Source organism: Copadichromis virginalis, linkage group LG18, assembly GCF_057382275.1.
Source record: "Copadichromis virginalis isolate Kocher_CV1m ecotype Utaka linkage group LG18, C_Virginalis_male_GT1.1, whole genome shotgun sequence".
NCBI lineage: Eukaryota > Metazoa > Chordata > Actinopteri > Cichliformes > Cichlidae > Copadichromis > Copadichromis virginalis.
The window spans coordinates 16,615,823-16,635,242 of NC_140635.1; the positions used below are offsets into that span (position 1 = coordinate 16,615,823).

The 19,420-nt window shown below is 39.9% G+C and overlaps 1 protein-coding gene across 2 annotated transcripts in view; it reads left to right on the plus strand.

The window, feature by feature from the left end:
- The window catches only part of rock1 (Rho-associated, coiled-coil containing protein kinase 1), a 30,290-nt gene that overhangs the window by 4,547 nt on the left and 6,323 nt on the right, over positions 1–19,420 (plus strand). For both annotated transcript variants that reach the window (XM_085438336.1, XM_085438337.1), the window contains exons 2-24: positions 6,124–6,205; positions 7,733–7,833; positions 7,951–8,088; positions 8,240–8,415; positions 9,539–9,623; positions 10,713–10,857; positions 10,947–11,085; positions 11,307–11,398; positions 13,314–13,473; positions 13,707–13,779; positions 13,868–13,956; positions 14,394–14,442; positions 14,644–14,779; positions 15,950–16,041; positions 16,156–16,402; positions 16,636–16,742; positions 16,851–17,001; positions 17,512–17,672; positions 17,772–17,956; positions 18,548–18,617; positions 18,697–18,800; positions 18,975–19,140; positions 19,261–19,354. In XM_085438336.1, coding sequence (XP_085294462.1) covers positions 6,124–6,205; positions 7,733–7,833; positions 7,951–8,088; positions 8,240–8,415; positions 9,539–9,623; positions 10,713–10,857; positions 10,947–11,085; positions 11,307–11,398; positions 13,314–13,473; positions 13,707–13,779; positions 13,868–13,956; positions 14,394–14,442; positions 14,644–14,779; positions 15,950–16,041; positions 16,156–16,402; positions 16,636–16,742; positions 16,851–17,001; positions 17,512–17,672; positions 17,772–17,956; positions 18,548–18,617; positions 18,697–18,800; positions 18,975–19,140; positions 19,261–19,354 — 2,842 coding nt within the window. The remainder of the gene's footprint in view (positions 1–6,123; positions 6,206–7,732; positions 7,834–7,950; positions 8,089–8,239; positions 8,416–9,538; positions 9,624–10,712; positions 10,858–10,946; positions 11,086–11,306; positions 11,399–13,313; positions 13,474–13,706; positions 13,780–13,867; positions 13,957–14,393; positions 14,443–14,643; positions 14,780–15,949; positions 16,042–16,155; positions 16,403–16,635; positions 16,743–16,850; positions 17,002–17,511; positions 17,673–17,771; positions 17,957–18,547; positions 18,618–18,696; positions 18,801–18,974; positions 19,141–19,260; positions 19,355–19,420) is intronic.

A 19,420-nucleotide genomic window follows, 5' to 3' on the forward strand; every position in this document is an offset into this window, starting at 1 on the left:
TGGAAAAGATATATATAAATCTTATAAAGTTTGTATCTGTCTTGTGTGAAACTTGTATGAAAAGCATACAAGAGTGAAAACAGATATAAGATCCCTTGAAAAATTATATAATGAAACTTGTATGTTTTGGATACTTAGTAAAACAATATATGAAAGTAATGAGAAATTGGCCACTTTCATGAGTAAATCATGTAAGCCTTATATGATTTACTCATGAAAGTGGCCACTTTCATGAGTAAACCATATAAGTTTTTACTATATCTTTTCCATATGGGTAAGTAAGGTATGTAATACTTTGGAAGATGCACACGAAATGTGTGGGCTCTGTTGATTTGTTTTGAATTTAAAACAAAGCAACACCCGTCTGGAGCTTTTTTGATAATGAACTGTATCGTCTTGATTTGGAAAACATTTGTGGTGAAGGTTACGGTCAGCATTTCATCTACCCCTATTGTCAGAAGGTTCAGGGCTGTCAGTTGTAAACTGCTCTCCTCAGCTATTCAGTTATGGGAACAACAATTGACTGAGCTATTTGTAGCAGTGCTTTCCCTCAACTGACTGATTATGTGCAGGAATGCATACTAAAATGGTCCAATCTTTTAAAAATGGAACTCCTCTTTCTTTTTTTTCCTTCTTTTTTTTGAAATGAGCCCATTCAGAATCTGTCTTGTTTACTAAGGGCTAAAATGCCCGTTGGGCGCTCCTGCGTACATAATGGTCTATATTCCCTCCTTTAATGAACTGGTCATTTGCTGGCGTGTGCCGTGCAGGCAGAGGAGCACAGTTTTGCTTGAGAATCCACCGCTCAGTCATTGGAAACCAGTGAGCGATGGCCACTGTTGGAATTACTCCATTCTACTTTCACATGAAAGCTTTTGTGACAGTAATTCTCGCTCACTGGGACCTCATAAGAAACTCAAATACCCCTGTTTTGCCACTCCTGGGCTTACTGTCACAGCCATTTATCCAGCAGAGTTGTTAGATATGCAGTCTTTCAAGGCACATGGGATTTCCTGTCAGTAGATATTATCTGCAGCCAGAGTGTGTAAGAAGTAGTCCAGACAAAGTGCTTGGCTAGAAAAACTCCAGCTAAAGTCTCAGTGGTGGTTTCTAAGTGTACTAGAGGGATCAGCGTTAACTCTCTTGGAATGTCTTTACCTGAGAGGAAGTGATGTGTTATTTCATGCTTTGAATGGCTTCACTGGTTTGTATGATCACATTCACGTTTACACGGGCACACCCCGCTGTGGAATAGGCTGTCTGCTCAGCTGCTCACATGTGGAAAGCATATTGTCTTGAAGAGGTGGCAGAAAAGGACGTGAGAAGAAGGGCTCAACTTAGGCCAGTCCACATGCCTTGTGCTGGCATGCTGAGAGGGGATGATGTGGCCGAGTCTCTCATGGAAATTTTAACTCAGACTTTAATGTCTGGAAAAGAGCTTGTGCTTGTGTGTGTGTGTATTTTTATCCCTTAAGGATTAAGATATAAAGGAAATAATTATCATATGTAATGTCAGCCAATGCATTGGTGTGTTCCGTATAACCATACATTTTTTTTTAATTATTTATTTTAAACATAACTATCGCATTTCATGAATAGGGCGATGAGACGGTTTTTCATATGATTAGTTAGTAATCCCAGGGATGTGTCACCCACTGGCTGAAGCAGCATCAGCAGAAACTTCAAGCTCTGGTTTGTTTTCCTTGCAATTTTTCCCAAGACTGCCACATAATAAAACATCCTGTGCACGGCTACTGCCCAGCCCCTTTCGAGTTGAGTTAATCGTTTTTGTGATTTTCCTTATAACATAGATTGCAGGCACATCTTGTTAAGTTCATAGCAGCATATAATCTCAATAATTGTATCATTTTAATTAATAGTGTCACATTTTTGCCTTTTGGCTGAAGGCTATGATATCAACTTGGATCCTTGGTGTTAATTTATAGTGTGTGTGCACCTTTTTTCATTCAGTTTGCCTGGAAAGTGCTCATTACTGCAAAGTATTCTAAATTACTCATGATGAAAAAGTATTTCAAGTATTCCTGTACTAACAGCCTCATATTTGGTACTGTAGCCTGGAGCAGAGTTTGCAATGAAAACTGTATTGCAAATAGGAATTTAATATGCAGACACCAAACAGGCAATAGGAGCTGGTTGAAATCCACTAGGTGGTCTTTGTGTGTCTGTTGTTTGAGTTGATGATTTTCATCTGAAAGAAAACAGACTCGCATAAATGGGTTGATCCATGATGTGCTGACATGTTCAAGGGATATCTTCCAGCGGTATTTTCCAAACTCTCCATTCATGCCAGGCGTTGCAGTCATCTTGCAGTGTTTTTTTTTTTCTCTCCTCGGCAGCACAGCTGTGTAGGTGGAACGGTGATAATACTTTGGAAGCATTACAATCCACATTAGTTCAGAGAGCTAATGTAAAGCACTTCTCAGATTCTGACAGTTTTCTTTGAAATTGCCTATCATGACATGCACTGTTAAGCTACACAAGTCTGGATGCCTCTCCAATGTGCAGGAAGCTGCAACTGGCTATTGGTATTGGCTGAATATAAAAATCACTGGTGGTCCTCTTGATGCATGTTATTAAAGGTTGTGACAAAATTGTGACAAAAATGACTCCTGCTTGGCCGTCTTACATGTATGTGCAGGTGATCTGGATGCTCTGCTCTGCTGTAGTCGGCACAGTCTAACCTCTCTACGCTGCTTCCCACCCAATGCTGAATTTTGCGGTGATAATCAGTTTCCCACAGATTTATTTTCTATCTGTGGTATAAATGGTTATGTTAACGTGTGTGTTTGTGTGGTGTTGCTGAAAAGCTGAATAAGTGAATAAAAAAAAATCTGTTTAAGTTTCTATTCTGCAAATATTTATATTTCCCCAAGTTCTTCTGTCAGCGAGTTGCGTATTCCATTTCAACCCTGCCATATTGGATTAAATCCGGTGGTAGTGTGGTTGTGTATGAAGTTAAGGTAGCCCTCTAGCTTATAGTGGATCTTCAGAGCAAAACAAGTGCCACTGTCCATGCCACTATCAGAATAAAACTGAAGCAAAGGGCTCTTAACAACTTTGCTCCTATTAAAAGACAGCTCTCAACTTCTCCACTTTGACAGCTGGCCAAGAAGCCTTTTAGCTCAGCAAACAGACTAGGGCTGCAGCGATTCATCAAATAAATCGATTTATAACAAAAAATTCCTCAGTGTAAATGTTTTTGCTTCGATGCGCAGTTTAACTTTGTAGCCCTCAGCTGTCACCATGTAAGTAGTTAAACATGTAGCCGAATTTTGTCTACATACACAAAGCGCATAGCCGCTACTGAGACGGTAAACTCGAATGGAGTGAAACAAAAGTGTCTGAAACTGCAGCAATTGCCAAAATAACCTTTACGGGGAAAAAGTTGGCAGGAGTCACATGGCGAGAATCAAACCACCTCTTCAGCAAGCTCTAATGTGAAGAAAAGTGAATTTTGTAGCAAACCCCCATTTCCACCACATTTGTTTTACACAGTAAAATATCTGCAGTAAAGCTGTAGAAATTAAAATTAAAGTGTATGCAGATGAAATTTGAACTATGTCTAATATGATGTTTAAATTGCTGAGAGTAGACGGCAGTCGTCCTATAATCGATTACGAAAATAATCGGTAGCTGTAGCCCTAAAACTGCCGTTTGTTGTTGATAGGTTGTTAAAGTAGTTCCATTTTTTTCCCTTCATGGTACGTGCAAAATCATGCATACAGGAAATCACTCGTACACTGTTTTGTTGCTTTACAATTTTATTTTGACTACACTTACCTGGTTGGTCATCCTACTTCCTCTATCGCTCATGAGTGGAAGGCCATTAATTCTAGGTTCTGTTGTATATCAATGCATAAACATCCATTAGGGGTATTTAATGTTGCTAAGCTACCTTATTTATTAATAGTTTGCCAGTTGATTAAAATGCCATCTATATGGTTCCTCCTGGTATGTCTATATCAGCTTGCCCTCAGTTTCTCTCTATGAGGATAGGTGACACCACAGCAAACATGCAAATGCCGAAATTCAGACACCGATGCTCACAGCCAGTACTTTATCAAACTGACATTATTTTGTTTGTTAATCGGTTAGCTTTCACATTCTTGTTTCATGATTTTATCCTATATTGTATTTGTATTTGCCCTACCTGGCTCTGTTATTGCTCTGGTGTTTCCTTAGGATGGCTGGCTTTTCTTTGTTGCTTCCTTTATTTGTTCTCCTATTGGGCTAGCTAGCACAACATGCACCAGCTCTCTCCACTCCCTCTGCCTTTCCGTCATAGTCTTTTACAGTTGTGCTGATGATTGAAAATGAGACTCTCTATGTGACTCTGCACTTGGGATAGATTATTATTATTTTTTCTCTTTCCTCTCCTTCACTTTTTTGTTGAGAACTTGCTTGGCCACATAACTAAAATAACTCTCTGACGTGTACAGTCCTGTTGAGGAATGTTACTGTGGCTGTCCAGAGTTTTCTGCGGCAGGAAGTTATGCAAACGTGCATTGCTGAGCGCAAAGCCTTGTGATTAAGGTCCTGAAGGACTCAGTTCTTCAGCATTTTTTTTCCCAGTGTAAGCTGGCTGGATACTATATGGCTCAAAGGGCGTCTTTCTTTTCCCCCTCCCAGCCTCTTCTGTAAATACTCTCTCCTGAATGTTGACTTCTGAAGGTTTCTAAACTGAGCAGAAGAGCTTCCAAAGTATTAATTTTCCAGTGTTCTGTCCTGGTAAATTTTGAAGTTGTTTTTCTTCTTCCTAACAACAATTCTACACCTTTTACTTTTTCCTTTTCCCCTCCCACCTGCGTTTTCCTTGTACCGCCCATCCTGCAGGGCACTTGCTTGTTTTATGTCTGTGTCCTCCACTGTTGAGCAGAAACAGCAGAGTGACTTAAGAGGATTCCCAAGCTGCTGATTCACCATGTGTCATCATTGCTTTGCTCAGAGAAACACAAAGACACTGCTGGAATGACAAGATTTCATGCTATGATGGAAAGTTCAGAGATGATTTGGCCAATAAATACATTTTATTGCATATTTTAATTGTAGCTCTTACCAGCTTTATAGTGGAACATGTACCTCTGACCTTTTTAAAGGAAAGCATATGTAGGTTAGCTCACCCCTTGAAAACATCTGGCTCACACCTGCGCGAGGGACTTCATAACAGTTGACGTACATTCGAGGGTTTGTGTGCCCGTGTTTTTTCAGCCATTCTGGATTAGATTAAACCCTGCCAGTGGCACTTGTGCTGTAGCCTAGCCAAAGGCAAGACTGTTTCTCTCCATGTTTATAGTTCTTGAAATCACAAAAATTGTACTGTAAACAAAATGGCAACAAATACTTTGTCTGTTTATTTTATTTGCTTTCAATCATTGATCCAAGTCGTACCCTAGCAGAGATGATGGTAATCAAGTTATGACTCCGTGGAGGGCCAGGAACATCGCTGTAATGCCTATGATAGGGAAGTGTGCAGTCGTCATTACTTACCATATATTTCTTAGGTTCTTTTGACATGCTGCTTATACAAACTTGTGATGTCAGTTTGGAATAATATACTTTTTGCTTGAAAAGACAAAAGCTAAAAAAAAGTCATTGCATTCATTTATAGATGGCAAAAATTGTATTGACCAAAGATAATGTTTTTGAATGCACTATGTTGGTGCTAAACATTATGGATGCAAAATTCTCGTCTGATTCCAATTCTGATGTTTAAAGTTGCAATTTGGTAGAGAGCTCCCTGTGTCTTCACATTTGAGGCTGGAACAGAAAAGCTCTCGGCCATTGGTTGATGTCATAACATGTGCAGTTACTGGCCGATAACCTGGTGCATCCCCGTCATAAGTGTCATGCAATATGCAAGCCATGCTTTTTAAAACTTTTTTTTTTTTAAATTTGTTTTGTTTTTCAACAAAATGCTGAAGTGCTCCCCAACAGTAACATGATCCAGACTGGAAGCCAACTGCCAGTGTTATGCAGACATTTTTGCACAGAGCGGTTTCACAGTTCGCTTTTCTCATGCCGTGTGAGATGACCGATCTGTGACGTTGTAGCAGTCTTTTAATTTTGCTTTCATGCATGGTCACCCTTCTGCTTTTCTTCCAGGATGGCTTGGATGCACTGGTATATGACCTTGACTTCCCTGCCCTGAGGAAAAACAAGAGTATTGACAACTTTTTGAATAGATGTAAGTACACTGCATCAAGCTTTCCCCCTTATGAGAGCTCCCTGTGTCTTTCTCATTAACTATTTGTGTTCACAGTTATGTATGGGTATAAGCCTAGACTCAGGGAGGGGGGAGGAGCAGTTTTTTGGGTCACGGCGTGTATGTGGGCTTGGACACAATAGGTGTCTGCTGTTTAGTGTCCCCAACAAAGGGGCTTTCATAAATGGTTGGTGACCCGCCTGATGTCTGTCAAGGCTGGCTTCTCTTTTTCACTGTGTCCCCAGAATGGGGAAGCTGCTATAAATATGATGAAAAAAAATCTATAAGTCAAAGGTTTCTCGCTTTCCTTAATGTATCTGGTCAAACTGCTCAATTTCCAGCACTTAATATATGGGACAATGGTGAGTTATAGCGTGTACCCCAGAATTTGCGCTCAAATCTGTACTCATACTGTATTGATCATGTGGTGGTTTTTATGGGATCTCAAGTGTCCATCTTAATGCATCAGAAATGCATGAGATACTGCTAAGATTGTGCAGGATATTAATGTCATGGTGCATGTTGTAACTTTTTGTGCATTCTTAACAGGTTTTTTTAAAAAAGTTTTGAGGACAACTAGAATATAACAGGTCATATTTGAATATCAAGTGACCTACTGTAAACCCCTAGGCAAAAACTGCCATTAGGCATCTTCTCAATTACTCTTGGTTCTGTATTTTCGTGAAAGGCATTGATGGATATGGAATAATGGCGCTATATACCAAGACAGTGATCTTCAGTAGCATGACTTGCCTGAAGCACTTCTAGCTCTAAATCCCCAGCCATGCATTGTGGTTTGCACCACAATCAAATAAGCTGTTTGCTCTACTGTATGTATGCCAAGACCTACTGACATTAATCCATCACCCGGCCTCGTGAGCAGATATACTCACATGGTATATTATCTATAACAGTAACTGGAGTTCCTATTTGTTGCATTTCTAAACATGTTTTTTTTATGTCTTCAGGGTTGCCTGGGATTTTTCAAGTAGGGATCATGATCCCAGGAACTCATGCGTGGTGGAAATGACTCACAAATGTTCTTATTCTAATAGCTTAGTACTTTCTTTTTATTTTTAGATCACTTGAACTTGGATGCCCCCCCGCACCCCGCTTTTCCATGCATTCCCGTGCTAGTTGTGAGTCATGTGAATTGAAAATTATCCCACTAGTACTGCTTTGACCAAATTTGGCTGAACAGTGGATACTGACTCCCCAAGGGGAGCTAGAATTATTACATCAGGGAAAGGCCAACTCTCAGTAAGCAACAAACTTTCCCTAAACGGCGTCACTCAGCTGTGCAGTTGCAGTACGCTGTCAACTTGTTCTGCTTTGCTTGCCAACAATGTGGATGTCCTATGAAAGTAACCCCTGAGATTGCATAAACAGGGAGGCTGTGATCCCTCAGTGATGGAGATACACCTTCTCTCAAAGGTCAACACCATAACAAGAGCTTTGTGCATTTCTCCTGGTAACTTTGCATGTTTGTTTTTTTTCTCCCCCCCCCAGACAAAGAGACGATTAGTAACATTCGTGATCTGCGAATGAAAGCGGAGGACTATGAGGTGGTTAAAGTTATTGGGAGGGGTGCATTTGGAGAGGTGCAGTTGGTAAGAGTGCCATTCTGTCTTTTTATTTCTTTATTTCTTTGAATAGCACAGTAGCTATAAATGTAGCACATTGATGAATAAGTCTGACTTGATTGCTGCCTCATTATCGTTTTTCAGGTAAGACATAAAGCGACAAGCAAAGTATATGCCATGAAGCTGCTGAGTAAGTTTGAGATGATCAAGAGGTCAGACTCTGCTTTCTTCTGGGAGGAGAGGGACATCATGGCCTTTGCCAATAGTTCATGGGTCGTTCAGGTATGATGGGACAGAGGAGTGTCTAAACATGCAGTTATTAGTCAGACATTGTTCAGACCACATAAATCCAGCCTCATTCATGTGTCTGACATAAATTGTTGGGATACTTTTGAATCCTTTTCCTAATTGTTTGAATTCTGTCCTTCTACAGCTCTTTTTTGCATTCCAAGATGACCGCTACCTCTACATGGTGATGGAGTACATGCCTGGTGGTGATTTGGTAAACTTGATGAGCAACTATGACGTCCCAGAGAAGTGGGCTCGCTTTTACACAGCCGAGGTAGTCCTGGCCCTGGATGGAATCCACTCTATGGGCTTCATTCACAGGTGACAGTACAACATTTGTATTTTTCTCTGTTTGTGGTGTTCATATATGTTGAAAAAGAAGCTATTTTCGTTATTTAAAAAGACTTATTAACGTTACATCGTCATTTCTAGTTCTGGTTTTTTTTTTCCCCACAAGGCATTTTTCCCCGTTGTAATTGTGTGAGATTTGTAGCGGGATCAAAGAGGTTTGGTGGCAACCTGTGATCTAAGGAAGCATTGTAATAAGCAGGAAGTAACGTTGCTAGGTGCTATCGGTTTTAAGAGACTTCACAACTGCTTCTCAGAACTTTGGAAAAAAAAAAACCAAAACATTTTTCCACACTGTCAGCTTCATTTTTCTTTCTAATATGTAAAAGATTGCTAAAGATAAGTTGGGTAGACATGCACTGTTTTTTTTTTTTTTTTGCTTGTTTTTTTTCTCTCATGGCATCCAGTGCAACAAACATGTTTACCAATGTGTGAAATGGCGTGGGCCAGAGGGAGCTTTATATAGTCAATAGCAGAGCAACAAGTATGGCATGCATCTGAACATCAAATTGTTTCTCCACACAACAGCCCTGAAGCACTTTGAGTTCATAACATTACTGGGTACAGTGGTGGAATTTTTTTCCATCAGTTTTCTTCTAATTGGAGTAAAGCATTTTTTAGATGGATATATCCTTTATTAATCCTTTTGCAGGAAATCACATTTCCACGGCAGCTTTAACCCAAACATTACACAACACATCCCAAACAGCAAAACAATGTTAATTTCTAATAAAGTTAACGTTATTGTGCATTAAATGGTCTTATAACAGCTTGTATAAAGGATTTCCTGACGCGCTCAGATTTGCACGATGTGCAGAGAAACATGAACACTATTCTCATTAACAGCTGCCCACATACCTCATGCCATCTGATCTGTCGCTGCTACAGCGTTCAGACAGATCTGACTGTGTTGTTTTTTGTTTTGTTTCTCTAACCTTAACGCTAATGCCCATGCATCGGCTCAGCATGAGAACGCTGCTGAAGCCTTTGAATGTTTTGGATGAGTTTAGTTTCCTTGTGATGCGTGTGTTTGATTTGGATGTTTTTATTGGCGTCGTGCTTGAACTGATGTCTAACGATGTTTTTGTTTCCTCAGAGATGTCAAGCCTGATAACATGTTGCTTGACAAAGCAGGCCACTTAAAGCTCGCAGACTTTGGGACCTGCATGAAAATGAACAAGGTATCAGATTCACTTTCTTTCAACACAGCCATATTGTCAGATGATGTTGATAAGATTATTTTAAAAATTTCTGTGTCTCAAGTTAATGCTGCTCAGTTATAGTGAGAATCCCAGTCATGATTATTCTGGTCTGTATTTTAATCTTGATTATTGAGCAATATTAGACATTATCTTAACAACGAGTATGGAGTTACTGAACTTTAAGAATGTGTCCTTGTATAAGGAAAAATGAGGTGGAGGTGTCGAGGTGGTTTTTTTGGGGACCAGTTCTGAATTTATTGACAGATCTTTAGCTCAGCTCAGCACCTGTTGATTAATTGTTTACTTAGAGAGAGGGGAAAATTCTAACTCGGAAAGCTGGGAGGCGGTTTTGTTGCCAGAAAGATGTGAATAATGCTTTAGATTATTTGCAGCTCATACTCGACACCTCAACATTTTTATAAAAATCTCATAAATCTACTTTAAGAGTTTTACTTCAAGATAGATCTCGAGGAGTTAAAGATTAATAGCTGAGTTTAAGTGTCTGGACATAGCTGGCATATAAATAACACTGCAAGAAGAGTATTTGTATTATTATCATAGTTTTATTTTGATCTAATTGTTGAAAGCCAAAATTGTAATTTAGGTTAAAATCTGATAAATCACTTAGTCGTTGTTTTCATCCACTTTTATAGAATTAAATAAACAACAACATTAATAATAGTAATTACTGGGATGGCAGGTTGGCTGTAGCTCAGTAGAGCTGGTCATTTATTGATTGGAAGGTTGGTGGTTTGATTCCTGGCTCTCCAGTCTGCATGCCAAATATCTTTAGGCAAGATGCTAACCCCATATTGCTCTCTGACGCATCTATCGGAGTATGAGTCTGTGTGAATATTAGCTAGAAAGTACTTAAGCATAGAAAAAAGTGCTTAAGTGCTTATATGAATGGGTGAATGAGGCATCTTGTGTAAAGTGCTTTGAGTGCTCTGGCAAAGTGAAAAGGTGCTATATAAGAATGAGTCTATTTACCATATCCCTGTAATAATGATAATTTTTTTGAAGTAAAGTGTTGGAGTTGTTAATGTTTATGATGCTCGTGCCCTTCAGGACGGTATGGTACGATGTGACACAGCAGTGGGAACTCCAGACTACATTTCACCTGAGGTACTGAAATCCCAAGGAGGAGATGGCTATTATGGCAGAGAGTGTGACTGGTGGTCAGTGGGAGTGTTTCTGTACGAAATGTTAGTTGGTGAGTATTTGCATTGAAAGATGACTTATTTTACATATTTAGAGCCAGACATATTACTTACCTGTTGCTCTCGTTTGTCCCGTGTATAGGCGACACTCCTTTCTATGCAGACTCACTAGTGGGGACCTATAGCAAAATTATGAACCACAAGAATGCGCTGACCTTCCCTGATGACAGCGACATATCCAATGACGCCAAGAATCTGATCTGTGCTTTCCTGACTGACAGGTTAGATGGCCACAGACCGAGCAGCGAATCACGAAGCTTTTTGTCAGAAATCCTTTTCTTTGCATAAATTGTTTTCAGATGTAGAGAACCCTCTGTGAAAAACAAAAAATCTTAATAGCAGAGATAATGGCTCTCTTTGCATTCAGATACTTGCTGTCTTCTGCTGACATTACCATACAGAATTGCTGAAATTACTAAATTTCTCCTCCTGACCCCCACAGGGATGTTCGACTCGGCCGTAATGGTGTAGATGAAATCAAGAGGCATCCCTTCTTCAAGAATGACCAGTGGACGTGGGAGAACATCAGAGAGAGTACGAATGTTTTCACTCTTAATGTTAAGGATTATTTTCACAACTCCCTTTTAATTTGGCTGCGGCTCACTGTTATTGCAATCATGGATCCTGCGATCATGTTTTCCATTTGACCTACTGCAGACAGTTGCAGGAAATTCTTGTAGACGAGCCATTCATTCAGTATCCTTTCTAAGACTAAACGTGATTCCTGCTCAGAGTAATAACTTGCAGCGCAGCATTTTTGAGGCCAACAATGGGGAAAGCAGTTTAAAGCAAATGTTAATGCGCTGGGATTGACACTGGAGCAAAGAGAGATTAGAAATGTAGTGCTAAATCCACTAGCTATAGTCGGTTCTTTACTGGCTTTATATTTAATACTTTACTAGGCTGAAGTCAGCACTTTGTTGCCACCGCCACCCCCATCCCGTTCGTGTATCAGGGGCTGACCAGCTCTACTAGCTGGCTGCTTTCCCTTGTTTTTAAGAGGGTCTCCAAAGAAAGAAAAAAGTCATTCCGGAGGGGGAAAAAGATAATTATATCATAATTACAGCAGATTTAAATATTTATAATATACCACAGTGATAAGAAGAAGCCAAGAAATTTTTTTTGGTTTGGGCTAACTGACTATATAAATGACTTCGTTTGCATGTATTATTTAAAAAAAAAATGAACATTTTAGTTTTTAAGCTTTTGCACTTAAAAAATAGACTTACTTTGCTTCAGTATGTACTAGCCATAGGATATCAGAAATATGGTTGTCAGTAGAAATTAATACTGAAATATCATGATTCCTAACAGTTAAAACATTAAATGCAAGCTCTTTAAATACTGATCATAGTGTTAACATTGACTTAATCAGCTTTTTTAATCAGTTGTACAGGATAAGTCTTTGTGAACATTATGTGTTTATAGCCTGAAACTATCATTTCAGGTTATAAATATTTTGGCTTATACAGGGTGGGCCATTTATATGGATACACCGTAATAAAATGGGAATGGTTGGTGATGCCCAAGATGGCATGAGGGTTAAAGTCCTGTTTGTGGCACATTAGTATATGTGAGGGGGCAAACTCCTCAAGATGGGTGGTGACCATGGTGGCCATTTAGAAGTCGGCCATCTTGGATACAACTTTTGTTTTTTCAATAGGAAGAGGGCCATGTGACACATCAAACTTATTGGTAATGTCACAAGAAAAACAATGGTGTGCTTGGTTTCAACGTAACTTTACTCTTTCATGAGTTATTTACAAGTTTCTCTTTGTTCACAGCCATTGACATGTCGAAGAGGTTAACACGCTAGGAGCGGATCGAAATTGTGTTGATATCTGGTGAACGCAGTAATCGGGTTATTGCATCAGATTTCAATGCAAGACACCCTACGAGACCACCCATCTCCCATGCTACAGTTAGCAAACTGCTTGCTAGGTTTCGTGAAACTGGTTCCCATTTTATTACGGTGTATCCATATAAATGGCCCACCCTGTACATCTTATAACATAGCTTAAATTCAATGTGTAGTTCATCTGTTATGATGATCTTCATCATTTCCTCCATATAAAATTTCCCACAAGTCACACCACACCTGTTGCTGCATTTGCAAACTATTTTATGTTATTACTAAGTAATCACAGTGTTGGCTTTGACTTGTTCTGAAATATCAGTTTTCATGACATCCCTGGTGTTTATTAATTAATATTAAACAAAACTTGAATGGTATCAGGACATTGACTGACTTTGTGTTATGTTATTCCCTGTAGTGAAAGACCTGCCAACACTTTTAGGAGTGTTTTCCAAAACATGTGCTCTGAATTTTTGTCATGCCCTCTAACACATGGAGGCTTTTATGTATAATAAAATTTGGTGTGTTCCCCCCCCTTTGCCCCCCCCCCCCCCCCCCCCCCCCACTCTTTGTTGTCTCCTTTGCTGTGTGCAGCGGCTGCCCCTGTAGTCCCCGAACTTAGCAGTGACACTGACACCAGTAACTTTGATGACATTGAGGAGGATCGGGGAGAGGAGGAGACCTTTCCCATACCAAAGGCCTTTGTGGGCAACCAGCTCCCGTTTGTAGGCTTCACCTATTACAGTAATCAACAGTAAGTCTGCCAGACTTGTTCTTTGTACCACTAAATTATGTGTGTGTTCTGCTTTTTTCCCTTCATCTTTCTTGAATTTTTATATTTATACCTGTATATATTATGTCAATACAGGTTTTTAATTGTGCATCAAGGATGCTTTAGCCATGGAGCCAAACAAACAACAACAAATTTCAGAGTAAATGTCACAGACTTATGAAAAGTTCATTGTCTGTTAACGCTTTTTTTCCCAGCCTTTTGCGAAGGTCCGCTGACACGAAGAGCAGTGACAAGCGTAGCAGTTCCACAAAAGAAGATAAGAGTCATGTGAGTACAAGTCTTCAAGACAAGGTCTTTGACACGTTGGATGTCTGCGACTTTATCTGATCAGTTGAAATGGAATGTTTCTGTTCAGTTGGAGAACCTGCAAAAACGAATCTACCAGCTAGAGGAGCAGCTGCACAGTGAAATGCAGTTGAAAGATGAGTTGGAGCAGAAATGCAGGTATGGAATAATCCTTTGTCTTACGTTCATAGCCACTTTCCAAAATACAGATTAAGACAAAGCCTCGGCTTGAAGGAAAAGAATGAAGATGTAAATTTCTTAATCCATGATGGGAAAATGAGTCTGCCTGTTAGTCTGACTAAAGACATCTTGCAAAAACGTTGAGCCTGATGAGAACAGAATAGATGAGTTGCAAACTCTAAAAAAAGTTTTGTTTCGTGGGAGGATTAATGCTTGAATGACACTTAATAACGACATGGTCCCAAAGTGTCTTCTGTCCCTTGGTGCCTCTGTGATTTTATGAGGAAACTGGAGTTTTCCATGAAACAATTTTCACAAGATTTTACAAACTTCAGCCTCATTGTTTCATCTCTGTGAGAGACATTCAGAGTGTTTATTTATTTATTTTTATTTATTTTTTCTCTTGTTGCCCCTAGGACATCAAACAACAAGATTGAAAAGATTATGAAAGAGCTGGATGAAGAGGTAAATGCCTTTTTAAAATATTTCTTCCTCGCATTATAAATTCCTGTTATCAGCTTTGCAGTACACTCCTTTGATTTTGTTAATATAGTGTGGTGTCGCTAGCAAGCTATGAAGTTAAATATATTACTGTTTCAGATCAGTGGCTAGATTAGAGCTTGTTCCCCATCCACATCAAAGCTGCTCTTTTGTTCCTCGCTTTAGGCAAACCTGAGGAAGAGCGCCGATGCCAGCTTGTCTCTGCTGGAGAAGGACAAGCTTATGCAGCAGCACAGATTCACAGAGTACCAAAGAAAAGCCGACCAGGAGTCAGAGAAGAGACGGAATTTGGAAAACGAAGGTGAACTTAATGAAATGCTGCTGAGGTTATGAGTTAGACTTCTTGCAAAATACACACACTGGTCACTTTATTAGGTACACATGTTCAACTGCTTGTTAATGCAAATATCTAATCAATCACATAGCAGGAAGTCGGTGCACGAAGGCCGGTAGATATGGTTAAGATGACCTGCTAAAGTTCAAACTGGGCATCAGAATGGGAAACAGAGGGGATATAAGTGACTTTGAAGATGGCTTGTTTGTTGGTGCCAGATGAGCTGGGATGTTTCAGAGAATGGTCCGCAAAAGAATGGCAGGAAGTTCACTGTACTCCAATGGCCTCCACAGTCAGGAGGACTCAAACCAATAAATGCAACTTTGGAATCTGATGAATGAGGGATTCTTAATTTGGATGTCCAGGCGACAAAATTGCAGAAACTGTGTGATGCTTTCGTATCAATATGGAGCCAAACGTCGGAGGAATGTTTCGAGCACCATGAAGAATGAAAGAAGTTCTAAAGGCAAATTGGTGTTCAACCCAGTACTAGCAAAGTTGGGGAGAATTTTAATCGTTGAGTAAGATGAAGTATGTACTTTTTTTTTATCAGATGAAGCCTAATGTGCTGATTGGATTACCTGATAACCTCGTACCGTCTTCATCTTCCTAACTGCTGACTTTCTGCACATGGGCTTCTGACTTGAAATTACTCTTATCAGCTCTTTTTTTACATTTAATTTAATTTATTTTTGAAGAAAAACACAAAAAAAGTCACGAATGTTCTTTGTGCTAATACTTTCTTTCAGTCCTTTAGCAGTAATTTGCTGTCCAGAGTTAATAGTTTTTGTAAACATAAAGTCTAAAAATGAAGAAAGACAAACCTGCCTCAGACACTCCTAGTCTGATCACTCTGGAAAAAAAATGAATTACTGAATAATGAATTACTAAAAGGCACCTCAGCCATGTCACAATACATTTATAAACACACCCATAGCTAAACAAGCAGCTGCTATTATGTAGTGGTAAAATCTAATGTTCATATAATAAAGTTAATGATGTGTGTTGGCTCTAGGCTGCTGACATAAAATAATTTATACTGGGGAAACTAAATCTAACTCTGCTGTAATTGGAAAGAGGAGCTTAAATGAGGTTGAGTTTTTTTTCTTATTCTTTATTTCCTTTATTTCCCCTTAGTGTCAAATTTGAAGGAGCAGTTGGAAGATATGAAGAAAATCAGTCAGAACTCGCAAGCCTCAAATGACAAGATTACCCAGCTTCAGAATCAGGTATACAGCAGACACATGCATGCACACTCTGGAAACTGAAGGACAAAACATTAAATGTTTTTTCCCTCCCTTTGTGTTGGATTTTTTTCTTTAATTTTTATTTTGGATTGACAGCTGGAAGAGGCCAACGACTTGCTGCGTGCAGAGTCAGACACGGCGGGGAGACTGAGGAAGAGCCACACAGAGATGACCAAGTCAATGGCACATTTGGAGAATTTGAACCGTGAGCTGCAGGAGAGGAGCCGCGCAGTAGAAGGAGAGAAGGCGCAGCTGGAGAAAGAGCTCCTGCTTCTACAGAGCACCCTGGACTCTGAACGGAGGAACTACAGTCAGGACTCAGAGGAGATCAGGGAGCTGCAAGGTGACACTGATATATCACTTTGAAAACAAGTGAAATCTGCGATAGCTCGACCAGATTACAGTTTCAGTTATTGATAACTGAAAAAGCAAGTGTTACCATACAGTTAAAATACATATTTAAAAGTCCAAAGTAGAATTGAATTGGTATGAAATAATTACTTTAAAAGGCTTTAAAAAAAGAGGAAAAAACCCAGCTTCATGTCTTAACTGTCTGCCTTTATCTTTCACTCTTAGCGAGATTGTCGGGGTTGCAAGAGGATAACAAAAACTTGAAGCTTAGTCTGTCCAAGATGGAGGCGGAACGCAAACAGGCCCAGGAAAGAAGCAATAATTTGGAGAAGGTATGCATGTCACACTGAGTAGTATTTGTGCATCCAATTTGTAGACGTGTGCAAGTTGTTTGATTTTTTGTTGTTGTTGTGTTCTTTTGTTGTTTTCCCTCGCCACAGGAAAAGAACAATTTGGAGATAGACCTGAATTACAAACTGAAGACCTTGCAGCAGCGTCTGGAGCAAGAACAGACGGAGCACAGGGTGACGCGGGCACAGCTCACTGACAAATACGAGTCTATCGAAGAAGCCAAATCAGCTGCCATGTCTGGTATGTCAGGCCTACGTGCGCTCATGCCCTGCTTCACTTCTTGTGTTTCCCCCCCCCTCTAATTCAAATCATTAAGATTCTTTTTTTGCTTTGACTGTTCTATTTGTCTCAAATATTATTACCTTTTCTCTCTGCCTCATGGTTATTTTCTACTATCTTATAAGAAGTCACCTCCAGGTTCTGTTTTCGGTGAGAGGAATTCATGGTGCAAAGCAATGAGCGTGTTAGGACATTGCCTTGTTGCATATTCAGGTTTTTTTTTTTTTGCAATAGAATGATACAGCAAAAGATTCACCCAGACGGCTCAGCTTGGTGATACATACAAAAAAGAAAAAATTAAAATGAGCTTTTCTGTATCAAATGTCTCTCAGTTGAAACCTGTTGCCGTCTTTCTGTTCCCTCATTCCTGCATATATTATCTGAAGTGAACTTGAAGAGTTGTTAAATGGTAGTTATCCCCGAAAACCAAACAGCCATTACACTAACTGCTTTTTCAAATATGTTCTCCAGCTGTCCAGCAGAAGATGTCAGAGGAGACGGGAGCAAGGATGAGGGCAGAGAGCCGGGTGGTGGAGGTTGAGAAGCAGTGCTCAATGTTGGAGTTTGACCTTAAGCAGTCTGTGCAGAAAATGGAGCAGCTGATGAAGCAAAAGGAACGGCTGGAGGATGAGGTAACTGAGCGATCCTCACAATGGAGTTTTGTGTGTCATTTTATTTCTTTCAGCGCCGTGATTCCTAGAATTCTTTCCCGCCCTCTCGTTCTTCTCCAGGTGAAGAATCTGCAGATTCAGGTAGAGCAGGAGTCAAGCAAACGCATCCAGATTCAGAACGACCTGAAGACCCGCATGCAGGAGATGGACCGTCTTAGGTGTTCAGAGAAACAGCTCAAACAAGAGATCAACACATCACTGGAAAGTAAACGCTCACTGGAGTTTCAGCTGGCACAGCTGTCCAAGTAAGTTTCACCTTTTAGTTAGAAAACTCAATGTTTGTTTTTCTCTTAAAATGTTATCCATGTTGTCTGCTCACTAGTTATAGAGCCTTAAACATTATCAAATATGATGGAGATAAAATTGATGATTAATAGTTATATATACATGAAATGGGGCATTTGCACCATTGTGTCAGTTAATTTAACCTGGAAACAAACTGGCAGTAGCTGTAGCCAGGAGGGCTTATTTTCTCTTACTGCTGCACTGGCCAGTAATGCTCCTTGGAAGTCGGGGTGTAAATTGCCCTATAATTGCCTCCTATTTTCATAAAAGTGCTGTTATTCCAGCTTAGAGCGTGACTCTCAAAGCTGTTCTGCTACAGTGTTTACACCACAGGATTAGCGTTTACTCTGTCCAGCTCCATCTACTTGATTGCTAATCCTCTGGCTAGTTTGCTCTACTGCGTCGGCTGACTAGGCTGAATTAAGATGTCAGGTCTCTTTTTTGTTTTCCTGGCTGAAGTGTTTTGGTTGCTGTGTAAAATATGATACATGTTGGATTTACTAAAGAAAAAAAATCAAACACCTAACATATTTGTTTTGGCGTGCTAACAGACAGTACAGAGGCAACGAGGGACAGATGAGGGAACTTCAGGACCAGCTTGAGGCTGAACAGTATTTTTCTGTGAGTATATGTCACAGTTTCTCTGTCGTGCTCATTTAATGTGAAAAGCTCCAGCTAATCTCGTTTTTTTCTCCCTCAGACGCTTTACAAAACTCAGGTCAAAGAACTAAAAGAGGAGATTGAGGAAAGGAACCGGCAGATACAGGAGGCTAATAAGAAGGTGCAGGATTTGTGCAACGAAAGGTAAGAGGCTCGGTTCTCCTCATGCATATTGCAGCCTTCTTATATATCTAAATAACCTTTAACCTTTTGTAAGTATTCCTCATTTCTTTCAGCTTTTGCTGTTTGATGGGGGGAAAATTCAAGTGATGAGGTTTTTTCTTTTTTAAAATCAAACTTCCTTTATCCTGCACACAGGGATTCCTTGTCTGCACAGCTGGATCTGACAGTGACCAAGGCCGAGTCAGAACAGCTTGCTCGGGCACTTCAGGAGGAGCAGTATTTCGAGCTCAGCCAAGAGAACAAGAAAGCAGTGACAAGGCATAAGCAGGAGATTGGGGAGAAAGAGGCTACTATTGCACGGGTGAGCCTTCAAACACACACTGACAGCATTTTCTTTATTCCCACACTCATATTCATTGCTCAATTTCTAATTCTGTTAACTTAAAGTAGAGAAAATAAACATCTTCATATTTTTGCACAGCTTGAGGAATCCTATAAAACTCTGACCAAAGATGTGGAGAATCTCAGCAGAGAGAAGACGGAGTTAAGTGAAAAGCTTCGTATTCAGGATGAAGGTACTGTGCTTTTCATGATGCGCACATCTCCGCGTTGTAATTAATGTCGATGTACAAGCTTATTCC